General features: G+C 41.4%; 1 protein-coding gene across 1 annotated transcript in view; it reads right to left on the reverse strand.

The window, feature by feature from the left end:
* EVC (EvC ciliary complex subunit 1) overlaps positions 1 to 13,508 on the reverse strand; it is a 70,571-nt gene that overhangs the window by 28,492 nt on the left and 28,571 nt on the right. Inside the window, exons 7-11 of the mRNA XM_075260425.1 lie at positions 11,814 to 11,951; positions 11,293 to 11,451; positions 9,753 to 9,969; positions 2,900 to 3,048; positions 1,149 to 1,247 (exon numbers count right to left, since the gene is read on the reverse strand). Coding sequence (XP_075116526.1) covers positions 1,149 to 1,247; positions 2,900 to 3,048; positions 9,753 to 9,969; positions 11,293 to 11,451; positions 11,814 to 11,951 — 762 coding nt within the window. The remainder of the gene's footprint in view (positions 1 to 1,148; positions 1,248 to 2,899; positions 3,049 to 9,752; positions 9,970 to 11,292; positions 11,452 to 11,813; positions 11,952 to 13,508) is intronic.

The raw sequence follows: 13,508 nt of genomic DNA on the forward strand, positions 1-13,508 counted from the left end.
CTGTTAGCCCCCTCGGGAATGCTTTATCTCCTTTAAAGGGGTTGTCCGTATAAATGGAAAGTTCTACAGTTTTCCAATATACTTTCTGTATCAATTCCTCACAGTTTTCTATATCTCTCTTTTGTTGTGATTCTTTGTTTACTTCCAGTGGATAGAAATCAGTACATGGTCATGTGATGTACGGTCCATGGTCATGTGATGTACAGTCCATGGTCATGTGATATACAGTCCATGGTCATGTGATGTACGGTCCATGGTCATGTGATGTACAGTCCATGGTCATGTGATATACAGTCCATGGTCATGTGATGTACGGTCCATGGTCATGTGATGTACGGTCCATGGTCATGTGATATACAGTCCATGGTCATGTGATATACATTGCATGGTCATGTGATGTACGGTCCATGGTCATGTGAAATACAATCCATGGTCATGTGATGTACGGTCCATGGTCATGTGATGTACGGTCCATGGTCATGTGATATACAGTCCATGGTCATGTGATATACATTGCATGGTCATGTGATATACAGTCCATGGTCATGTGATATACATTGCATGGTCATGTGATGTACAGTCCATGGTCATGTGAAATACAGTCCATGGTCATGTGATGCACAGGTGCACAGCTCACAACATTCACAGCACAGTAATCAGACATCTGCCTGGTAACGAGCTGTGCGCCTGTGTGTTCATCACATGACCATGGACTGTATATCACATGACCATGGACTGTACATCACATGACCGTGGACTGTATATCACATGATCATGGACTGTATATCACATGATCATGGACTGTATATCACATGACCATAGACTGTATATTACATGACCATGGACTGCATGGAGAACTTTTCTCTCTAGCAATTTCAGGCGGAAACTCGGCAGACCCCATTATAGTCTATTGTAACCACTTTTTAGGTAAATAGGGTTTTCGAATGTAAGTGTGAACCTAGCCTAAGATACTAACACCCACAGGTTCAGACAGATAATGTATCAGAGATATACAATATAATATTTGATACATTTTGTACAGGAATTCATTTTCTCACCATTTTGGGCCTGAAATTGTCACATGGAAGTTAAGAGATCACCTGTATATTTCTAGGGTTTCATTCTTATATTAGAATATAAAAGATTACCTTGCAGAGTTCAGCCACAGCATCAATGACTTTACAGTCTTCTTCATCTTCTAGTGCACCCTGAAGTTCTCTCTGATCTTCTAGAAGTTTATGATACTCCTGGATAAGTAACAGTATGAAAGAAACTCAGCAATTTACAATATTAGACATTAAACTTTAGTTCCATCATAGATACTCGGAGTTATGTGATCTTCCTCCTCTATTTAATGGGATATCAACCAAGCCGCACAGATAGGCGAGGGTCACCTGAATCAAACGCTGCTTCCGGTGTCTCTATTGCTGAGATATTTCCTTTTTTGTCAATATACAAAAACAATCCTGCAAACAAACCTTCCTTCCAGCTATGTGACATCCCTCACCCCTACGCTGAGGCAACCATTTATCCCTTCTCCTCTTGTCATTTATAGCTGTAATGTCATCTCAGTCCGACCTTTCCTAAGGTTTTTGGAACCTTCACTTCTACATTGAGGCCACCACTTCTTCCCACCACCTCTTGTGGTAGGAATATCTACTTGCATTCTGCAACTTACCAACTTTAAAGGGATTCTACCATTAAAACCTCTTTTTTTGTGGCTAAGACGTTGGAATAGCCTTTAGAAAGGCTATTCGTCTCTTACCTTTAGATCTGATCTCCGCCACGCCGTTCCTTAGAAATACCGTTCTTTACCGGTATGTAAATTAGTTCTCTGGCAGTGATGGGGACGGGCCCCAGTGCTGAAAACGCGATGGGGGCATCCCCACTGCTGCTCGAGAACACAATTCTGTGATGCCTTTATCTTCGGCTGGATCCTCCCCTTCTCTATCGTCTTCCTCCTGCGTCACCTCCGATGCCTGCGCAGTTGGCTCTGCCGGTGAGACACTAGTAGAGCCGACTGCGTATGCCGGCCGGCGGCCATTTTTGGGAGGCCGCTCTTACTCTTGTAGTTCAATGCAGGAGCGGCCTCCCAAAAATGGCCGCCGTCTTCCTCCTGGAGGTGAAGCAGGAGGAAGACGATAGAGAAGGGGAGGATCCAGCCGAAGATAGAGGCGTCACAGGATCGGGTTCTCGAGCTGCAGTGGGGACGCCCTCATCGCATTTTCAGCGCTGGGGCCCGCCCCCATCGCTATGAGAGAACTGATTTGCATACCGGTAAAAAACGGTATTTCTAAGGAACGGTGCGGCGGAGATCACATCTAAAGATAAGAGACAAATAGCCTTTCTAAAGGCTATTCCGACGTGTTATCCACAAAAAAAGAGGTTTTAATGGTAGAATCCCTTTAAAGTTGATAAAATAAGGACGTGTAAGCCCCTCTCATAAATCGGCATGATCCTCGCCTAAGACAGCCAGGTCCACCCACTTTTGGGCGTATCTTTGTATATCATGCCTCCTTTTCTGATCTGTACATGTCAATTTTTCTGGGACTGTTCCTCAAAACTAAGGACATTTAGCAAATATGTCTCCTTGGCCATATACATTACATGGACTTTGATTGAATTAGACAATTTCAGCAGAACCAACCAACCAACCATCTAAATCTATTGCAAACGACAGACAATCTCCCTCAACCTACTGAGGACTGAGTGGAAAGATGGATGTGTATGGGGAAATCAGAAGGAATAACTGTCAGCAGAATGAGGAAATCTGTAAGACCATCATAATGTTGGCTTCTACTGACAGAACCTGACTACAAAGGGGGTGTTTTGTATTCAGGATCGACTAGTAAGTCACAGAATTAGGTCCATAGTTAGTAAATACACCCATCAGTCTTACCGTTATAAAGTGGTCGGAATCTACAGATCCTTCCGCCCTGGCTAAAAAGTTCAGACGCTCTTCTTTTTGCTTTTTCTGTAGGATGTCGACCAGTTTACTACGATGCCCCAAATGTTCAGCGATCACCGATTTACTCTGCTGACTGCAGTCTAGAAAACACACCACAGTAAAAGTATGAGAAAAATATCACTTTATTGTTCTTGTATGTAAATTAGTAAACAATTTGGCTTATTTACTTAAGAGCCCCACTGGGATCTTAAAACGGGTTGTCCAGGAATTACAAATTTCTGCCAGGAGACTGGGAATACCAGTCCCCGATGCTCCGGTGTCCAGCACGGGGGCTTGTTCCTGCAGAAGTAGATATGACTGCAGGGCCCAAACCATGGCCTAAGTAAAGGAACTGGAAAATCACTCACACGTGTCATCTGTGAATGAGGGAACAATTCCCCTGCGGCCAATGGACCAGACAATGGTTGAGGATACTGGGGCATGGGCATAGATGAGTATGTTTTGGGGGGGGGGGGGGGGATCAATTTTTTACCTTCTCCAGCCTCTTGGAAGAAATCTGTAATTCCTGGACAACCCCTGTAAACTTCAGAATTCAAAAAAAGGTCTGTATGTTTTCTGTAAATTTGCCTAAATGCAAAATCTGTAATGGGACTCCTACCTACCTTGTGTCATTTACAATAGTGGTATATTTTAAGTAACCCCCTCAGGGCCAGAAGTGACCGCTTCAACCCCTGTGGCTAAGCCCCCCTTCGTGTGGGTTTCCACCAGGTCTCTTCCCACGTTCCAAAAACATGTTTGTAAAGGTAGAGGAGATTCTTTTGGGATGTTTGGGGAACTGTTTAATCTGGTATGCAACTATACAGAGTACCGAGAACAATTGACAAAGAAGGGGTTGGTTACATAGGAGATAGCCATGTCGCCATGATGACGTAAATTGGGGTTTCGTCAACTAAAGCAAGACTAGTTGGGACTCGGGAGTACTGTGGGATGGTGGGCTTGGTGCAAGACATGTGAAACAACATAAGGCCGGTAATAGAAAGAGTCTCCTTGCAAGTTGGTATTTAGTGAGAGGATCGGGCATAGCTATCTTTTATTAATTTTTTTTTAAAAATTTACAAATTCATTTACTGCCCGGACCTTCTCCAGTATACAAAACTGCACTCAATGTGATTTTACATGTCCTATATAGCTATAGCGGCTATGGCCCTAATCTTTTTATCCATTGATATCCCTGTTACTATTCACAGTCAAACGCTCTACCAGGCGGCCCCATCTCCAGAATGAAATATAGATTCTCAGATACCCCGAGGAGATAGCTATCGGATTAACGCAGTGAACCTTAACAAAATCTCAATGAAACTGCAGGTGACAACTTTTCGTAGCTTGCAGAAATAGCCTTTCTATAAGACGCCTGGTATTATACTCCTCTGCACACATCACCAGAGGTTATATATAAACCTAGAAGAAGAAGTGGAACAAATTGAAAAATATTTGAGCATTGTTTATTCTTTTCCTTCATATTTGTTGGTAAGAAAAGTATATTTTCAGTCCCATTCATGCTGTCACAGCTGCTGGCTCCATATGCCGTGAGAAGCGAAGGATGAATTGACTTGAACTACCCATGATAATAGTGGGTGACGTGAACAATGCCTTAATGTTGTGATGCCGGGAGAGAGGTAGCGGTGCAGTAAGCTGTGCGTCTACCCATCACGGAGATGTCAACAGACCAAGTGAGCTGTCATATGTTATATCAGTAAGTTCAATGCTCTCATCCAGAAAAATGAGCTAAATTAGACATGTCAGGCAATGAATGTATGTTGATCGTCTGAATTCTTATTACCAGGATAAGTATATAGTATAGGGAGACCATTCTGTAAAAATGTAGTGGCTGGAGCAAAATATATAGGCGGAAGGTAATAAAGGGTTATAAGACTGATGCCCATCTTAGGCCTGGTTCACATCTGCATTCAGTATTCGGGGGGATCGAACACATTAAAAAGCGTTACCTAAGAAACCACACGGACCCAATAGACTGTAATGGTGTCCGTGTGTTTTCCGCATGAATCACGCAGAAGAAAAAGTGGTGCTCGCAGGACTTTTCTCTCCGCATGTTTCGTGTGGACACCGCACGGAAAACACATGGACCCCATTATAGTCTATGGGTACCGTGTGGTTGTTTAGGTAACGCTTTTTAATGCGTCCGGTAAAGAGGAACGTCCCACATGGACGTCTGTATAAAAATGGCGGAAACCCGGCATTCCCCGTTATAGGATATAGAGTCTGCCAGTGTCCATGGGTAACCATGGTTATAGTGGTCCAGCTCTCCTTCGTTCGGATCCCTTGGTAGAGAGATCCCAGTACAGGTGTGAACCTAGTCTTAAACATGTGTAGTCTATTCTTCCAGTACTAACTTCTTTCATCTGTCACCTACACCTTGCTAGAATATATTGTGGGCCAAGAAATGCGGGACAAATGGAATAAAATAGGATTTCTTAATCAGACTACACAGTTTGTTTGAAGGTCTGTTACCATGGATAGACAGATAGAAGGATGGATGGATGGATAGATGGATGGACGGATGGACGGACGGATGGACGGACGGATGGATGGATGGATAGACGGATGGATGGATAGATAGATAGAGCTGTACATAGCAGCTGAAGCCATAAAACAACTGCAGACTATTTGAAAAGTGACTTCATTTTTAATTTCTATACATGGGAACAGTAGAAAAAAGTGGGTCAAGTGACCTCTCAAAAATTATTTATTTACAGCGGGTCTGTCACCAGAACCCAGAATTCAAGCCTACATACAGTATAGATAGGTTAGGGTCATCTGAATCAAGCAATGTTTTCCTCTTATAAATTGGTACCTTCATTTTCAAGATCTTGTTGTTTTTGTAAATATGCAAATGTGCACTTAGGAGCAACAAAAGTCTACGTGTTCTAAAGAGCTATTTGTGTAATGACAGATTACACATCTGTGATCTCTGTGGAAATGGAGGGCCATTTGTTTGCTTCTATTTTTTGGATCCAAGAAACAGATCTGCTAAACAGATACAGATATATATATATATATATATATATATATATATATATATATATATATATATATATATATATATATATAAAACTTGATATTATAGCACTCTTTGCTTGAAAATTAAAAATAAAATGGGCTCTTCATCCCTTCACATCATGTTTTTTTAAAACCTATTTAGCAGATTTTAGCAAAAAAAGAAATAAAAAGAAATAAAAATTATATATATATATATATATATATATATATATATATATATATATATATATATATATCCTACTAATATTATAAATGTGAAAGTTTGTGTGTTTGGATGTTTGTGAGTTTGGATGTTTGTTCCTCAATCACGCTAATACGCCTGGACGGATTTGTGTGCAATTTTCCACAAACATAGTTTTCCCTTAGGATTGAGTCGCAGGCTACTTTTGGTGCCACTAAACAACATGGCTTCCTAGCAGGAGACTCACAAAAGCAGGACTCCTAGCCCCAGCTATAGACTCACACACACTGCCTGGCATTTCCTGCCTCAACCTGCCTCCACACTCCTTACTGTCACCTCAGGAGTAGCCCTCACTCTACTCACTGACATTTACATATAGCTTTCCACTATACATACACAATACAACACATCACATTGTAATTACATGTATCTCCTATCACTGCTATATACAGTACCTGATACATATATACTCCTGTACACAGGCTGTATATACTATATATTACATGTATCTCCTATCACTGCTATATACAGTACCTGATACATATATACCCCTGTACACAGGCTGTATATACTATATATTACATGTATCTCCTATCACTGCTATATACAGTACCTGATACATATATACTCCTGTACACAGGCTGTATATACTATATAATTACATGTATCTCCTATCACTGCTATATACAGTACCTGATACATATATACTCCTGTACACAGGCTGTATATACTATATAATTACATGTATCTCCTATCACTGCTATATACAGTACCTGATACATATATACCCCTGTACACAGGCTGTATATACTATATATTACATGTATCTCCTATCACTGCTATATACAGTACCTGATACATATATACCCCTGTACACAGGCTGTATATACTATATATTACATGTATCTCCTATCACTGCTATATACAGTACCTGATACATATATACTCCTGTACACAGGCTGTATATACTATATAATTACATGTATCTCCTATCACTGCTATATACAGTGCCTGATACATATATACTCCTGTACACAGACTGTATATACTATATATTACATGTATTACCTATCACTGCTATATACAGTGCCTGATACATATATACTCCTGTACACAGGCTGTATATACTATATATTACATGTATCTCCTATCACTGCTATATACAGTGCCTGATACATATATACTCCTGTACACAGGCTGTATATACTATATAATTACATGTATCTCCTATCACTGCTATATACAGTACCTGATACATATATACTCCTGTACACAGGCTGTATATACTATATATTACATGTATCTCCTATCACTGCTATATACAGTACCTGATACATATATACTCCTGTACACAGGCTGTATAACACATCACATTGTCTGTATCACAACATACACAATATAACACATCACATCACATTTGCTAGCCCACCAAACTTTTTAAAGCACTTTTACAGTTTCACACGTCTGTGTCCGCCCAATTCTCAACTCACCGCAGACTGAGTCGCGGGTAAAAGCTAATATATATATATATATATATATATATATATATATATATATATTTTAACTTCTTTCTATCCATTTTTTGAAAGACGTAAAAACATAGCTTACTATTCTTGTATGTCCGGCCACAAAAAAAACAAGCATCTGCTTTCTATGACAGGGCTCCGTGCTCCAGGGCTGCCATTACTCTCACTTTTTCTAATTACCAGCCCTCCTATTGCTAAAAGCAAATGCATTCGGTTAATTTTTGAGGCGCGGATTGAAGTCATGTTTGTTATGTATCTTCCTGACAATGTTCCCATCCAATTTCTAGCCTTTAATTAGTTATGATATGGGGCTCGGCGCTGCCTAGACTGATATTAGACCAAGGGCTGTCTCCTTCATGCTTAGTCAGCTATGCGTGTTTAAATTAGCAATTCCACTTAGTCGGCGGAAGATTGTAAACAAATAACAAGACGCTTCTCATCTGTAATTACAGGGGATATATGGCCGAGGAAGTTTTCTTGGAAAGTTCTGAGCGTTTGTCCTCAGCTCTTATGTTTCATCTTATTCTTCTATGATCGCTACTAATGTGCGCTGATAAAGTTTTTGGCGCTTCTACATTCTAATGGAAGTTCCCATGGTTGGAGCGGGGGAGTTCCTCACAGCTTAGTGTCATAGTTGGGTGGTAAGGAACACCCCCTCTGACAGTACAGAGCTATGGACAATACTGTCAGGAAGGGCGTTTCTCACAGCCCAGCTAGACTGTCAGGAACGCCCCTTCTGACAGTGAAGAGATATTGATAACGGTACAGATATCTCTTACCCCAGGGCACATAATGGGAAAGACATCAGTGCGCTGAATTCAGCGCACTGTCGACTTTCTAGCGATATATGAAACCGCATTCAAGAGGACATGAAAGGTCCTCTTTAAAGGAAATGTTATAGCGTATGAGTACCGGTAAAGGGGCTGTTATACCATATGGGGGCCAAGATGGGGGTGTTATTAAGTGTGGGGACCAGGAAAGGGAGCATTATATCATGTGAAGGCCAATAAAGTGGGATTTATGCTACGTGGGTGCGAGTAATGGGGGAGCTTATATACAAAGTTTACTAAAAGAGCTATTTTAACTACAACCGGTAGCGAGTTTAGCAGTGGCAATAGGTGTGTACATTTCACAGCAGGTTCTCCTATTCTCTTCATAGACTTCTATGTTAGAAATAAATAGAAGCATCTTTCTTAAATAAGATATATTACAAAGTTTCCTACATTCACCTTTGTTAATTAACGAAAATAATTTATTACCACTTCTATCTTCAGGAGCATTCTTTGCAACATTATTTCCCATCATCTGCCTGAAACTTTTGCCTGGTAGTGTGCAATATATATATATATATATATATATTTCCTCCACAACAGAAAAGGTTAATAATATTTTTCCCTCTAACTGCACATAATATATAACAGACATTGACCTTGGTTAAATTGAAGTCACTGCACTGAATAGCCCTGGAGCGCTCAGTCTGGCATTCAGCCTTGTTTACAGAGCTTGGCGGTTATATCCACAGATGAGGATACACAATACTGTATATAAACCTTAATATGCATGTCAAGATTGTATAATGTTGTATAGAAGTCACCACATAAAAAAACCTAGAAACAAATCTAAAAGGGAAAGTATTACGCAAATTGTAGTAATACATAGTAACATACATTTCATTCATTCATTCACATGTCCTGTTTGTAGAGAACTAACTGGGGCTGCGGAGGCTGTGTGGGCCATTGACTGGGCAGTGGAAGTCATGTGAAGATTGACTGTGGTATGGAGGCCATGTAGGGCATTACTGGGCAGTAGAAGCCACATGAAGATTGACTGTTATGGAGGCCATGTAGGGCATTGACTGGGCAGTGAAAGCCACATGAAGATTGACTGTGGTATGGAGGCCATGTAGGGCATTGACTGGGCTGTAAAGGCGATGGGAATCATTGGATGGGGAAGTGAGCCAAATTGGGACTGAATGAGAATACTAAAGGAGCACTGCTGTGTGGTTTGTCGCACATTGTATGAAATTTCCCAGTAGTCTCCATCTGACCAAACCACTCACCTTTGTTATATCTTGACACAGTCTCCCAAAACTCTTTGAAGAGCTCTGTGAGGTGTCGCTCCTTCTGTTTCACTGTCAGTTTCTTCTTGATGGTTAGCTGCTCCAGTGTTTTGGAGATGGCATTGAGTCTGCATTCACTTTCCTCCTGTATCTGGTACTTCAAGGATTCCACCACCTTCGCCATGTGCTCCCAGCGGATCATTTTCTCTTGGATTTCCTTTCAGAAAACAATAATACATGTAATGATGGTACACTATTCCAGGAGAAGAACTTTGTACTGTGAGGGCATCTGTAGGGGGGCACTATAAAGTGAGGGCAAATCATGTCAGTACCACAGTAGGAGCAGAATACTGTATGGGGGTACAAAGTCAATTGGATGGGAATGGGCGCAAGTCAAAGTGAAAGTGGGTAGGGCCAAATTCACCACCACACGTTCTGTCCCTCTTTAGAGGAGGTATGGTTTTCTGTAGTACTGATACTGACAATGTTACTGACTAATATGGTAAAGCAGGACATGTAATAAAGTGTCCCACCTACATGACTCCTGCCATCCGAAGAATGGCCGTATCCAATTTGTGCTTTAAGATGTGTATAGACTCTCCATGCACTGACTTCACAATGTGCCTATGATAACAGTGAGCTCTAGAGTGAGTGAGAACCTGAACCAATGATGAGGCGGGGGCGTGTCTCAGACTACAACAGACTCCCTGTGGGCACTAAACTGTAGCCATAGATTACAGCTCTGAGATAATGAAGTGAAGCTAAAAAGAAGAACAGGAAGAAACATCAGGGAAAATAAAGAGCAGGCACGTATATTCTATGGGTCACATACATATGATTTTTAAGCTCATGACAAGACAATCACTTAAAGGGGTAGTGCCATTATGGATGGTTATCCCCTATGCAAAAGATAGGCGATACATGTCCAATTTTTGGGAGCCTGACCACTGGTTCCCCCACTAATCAGGATGACGGGGGATCAAAAGTCCCCTTTGAGTGCTCTTGTGAACGGAGCACTAGTGCACTTGCATGACCGGAGCTCCATTTATTTGTATGGGGCTGCAGGTGCTGGCAGAGATTACAGTCCTGGTAACCCCACTGAAGTAAACTGACCACTGTTTCCATTCACAAGGAAGCTTTTGGGGAACTTTCAGTCTCCAATCCTCTTGATCACTGGGGACCCAACATTTCGGCCCCTGTCCTGTATATAGGGAATAAATGTCCATAACAGCAACAGCTGAACTCTTTAAAGTAACAATCCCACATACAAACATACAGATATTATACATTTATATATATATGTAAGAAAATTCAGACAGCACCTCCCAATGTGAACAGGTACAAGCTACTGTGGCAAAATACATAAAAACAAAAAAAATATAGCAGCACCCTGACACAGCACAAAGGCTAGAAGGAACAAGGAAAAAAAAATAAAATTATATATATATATATATATATATATATATATATATATATATATATATATATATATATATATATACACATACATACACACACACACACACACACTAATACTTACCATTGTCAGTTCTTCCTGGGAATCACTCAGGATGTTTTCGACAACAATCATTTTCAGAATTAGGTTCACCATAATCCTTTCAGCTTCATCATAGGTACATTTCGCTTTGTCATGAAGTAACTGATGGACCGTCTCAATCTGCCTCCAGAATCCTTCTAACTGTAAGGAAACAATGTACATGACACTTCATTGAAGTACTGTATACAGGATATCTGGCAAAAGTATGAGGGTCTTAGGAAATCATAATATATATGCCACTCTTAAAGGGGTTAATCACACTGATTTTGAAAACAGCTCCACACCTGCTTGCAGGTTATGTGTGGTATTGCACCACAAGCTCATGCACTTCATGTTCACCCTGGACACTAAACCACTGATCCATAAGGAGCAGTGGATGGTTTAGTTCTCCAAACAGACTTAAAAGCTTTCCATTAAACAATTATCAATCCAGAACACAGTCAAACTAATGTAGCACTGAGATTCCCAGACAGGAAATATTACATCACACATTCTGAACATACGTTTCGTATGAGGTGGTCAGAATATTCTCTTTCCCTTCTCTCAATGTCTTCCATGGTTTGAGATTCTGAACCCTTTCCAAGGAATGATTTGTTGGACATCAATCTTGACCGGTGGTTCTCTTCAAGCTCTTCCAGCTCCTGGATTAAAGAGAGTGGACTGTAAATACCCAATGACAATGGTTATCCCAGTTCAGAATTTAGTTTTTGGCAATACAAAAGTTGTGGTTTTGCAATATCTGAAGAGTGACAAGTTGGGAGCAACTGCTACACTGCAGACTTAAAGGGAACCTGTCAGGTCGATTTGGGAACTAAACATCCACATGGTCTTATGGACCAATGGTTTAGTCCTAAAACAAGGATCAGGTATAAGAAAATCAAGCATGTCCTCAAGTTGGGCAGTCCTAATAAACATAAGGTCATCAACAGATCCTGTCCAAATCTCACATCTTTAAGGGGTGTGATGAGATGTTTTTCCACTTCCCATTTTACTCAACACAGGGTACCTAAGACAATCCTGACATATAATATCAGGGGAACACAAAACTGCTCAACTAAACTAATAATATTTTATGGTTAGTGGTTTTTATATCCTCACCTTCCAAGAGTCTTGACCTTTATTTTTTCTGTTAACATAAGCAAATCTATTCTCCAGGATGTAATTAGGAGAACAGTGCCTCTGTACGCCACCCTCTAGAGGGCAGCCTCCTTAACATCATGCATGACTTAACAAGCCTACTAACATGATGCAGATTTAATTGCCAAATTAGTATTTCTATTCCAAAAGGAACAGATTCCCAGCTATGGACAGTGCTGTTTCGGTCTTTTGGACCTCCTCAGCATAGCGCAGGGATACTGATTTGGCAGAGTGAGAGACTATAGACCAGGGTCAGGGGATAATCGTACACATTAGGGAGAGTGTGTGCCTATATAGGCGTACGGAGACTTAAAAGTCATTCCTGCTCCGCTAGGGATTCTGGGTAAAAAATATGTAAATCTATTCTCCTGGATGTAATTAGGAGAACAGTGCCTCTGTATGCTGCTCTCTAGGGGCAACCCCCTTAAAGGGATTCTACCATTTAAAAAACTTTTTTTTCTAGGGTAACATGTCGGAATAGCCTTTAGAAAGGCTATTTGTCTCCTACCTTTGGAAGTGATCTCCACCGCGCCGTTCGTTCAAAATACCGGTTTGTACCGGTATGCTAATTAGTTCTCTTGCAGCGATGGGGGCATCCCCCAGCACAGGAGATGCGATGGGGGCGTCCCCATTGCTGCTCAAAAACCGACTCCAGCGCCGCCTCTGTCTTCTTCTGCATGCGGCCCCCTCCTTCTTTGGCTTGACGTCGGATGCCTGCGCAGTACGCTCTGTTCGGCGAACTTCGCCGAACGTACTGCACATGCGCAAAATTGCGGGTGTCGGCAATATGTCCGCGGGCATGCGCAGTACGTTCGGCGAAGTTCACCGAACAGAGCATACTGCGCAGGCGTCCGACGTCAAGCCGAAGAAAGAAGGGGCGGATGCAGAAGAAGACAGAGGCGGCGCTGGAGTCGGTTTTTGAGCAGCAATGGGGACGCCCCCATCGCATCTCCTGCGCTGGGGGACGCCTCCATCGCTGCAAGAAAACTAATTAGCATACTGGTACAAACCGATATTTTGAACGAACGGCGCGGCGGAGATCAGTTCCAAAGGTAGGAGAC

The sequence above is a fragment of the Leptodactylus fuscus genome, chromosome 1 (assembly GCF_031893055.1).
Source record: "Leptodactylus fuscus isolate aLepFus1 chromosome 1, aLepFus1.hap2, whole genome shotgun sequence".
Classification (NCBI taxonomy): domain Eukaryota; kingdom Metazoa; phylum Chordata; class Amphibia; order Anura; family Leptodactylidae; genus Leptodactylus; species Leptodactylus fuscus.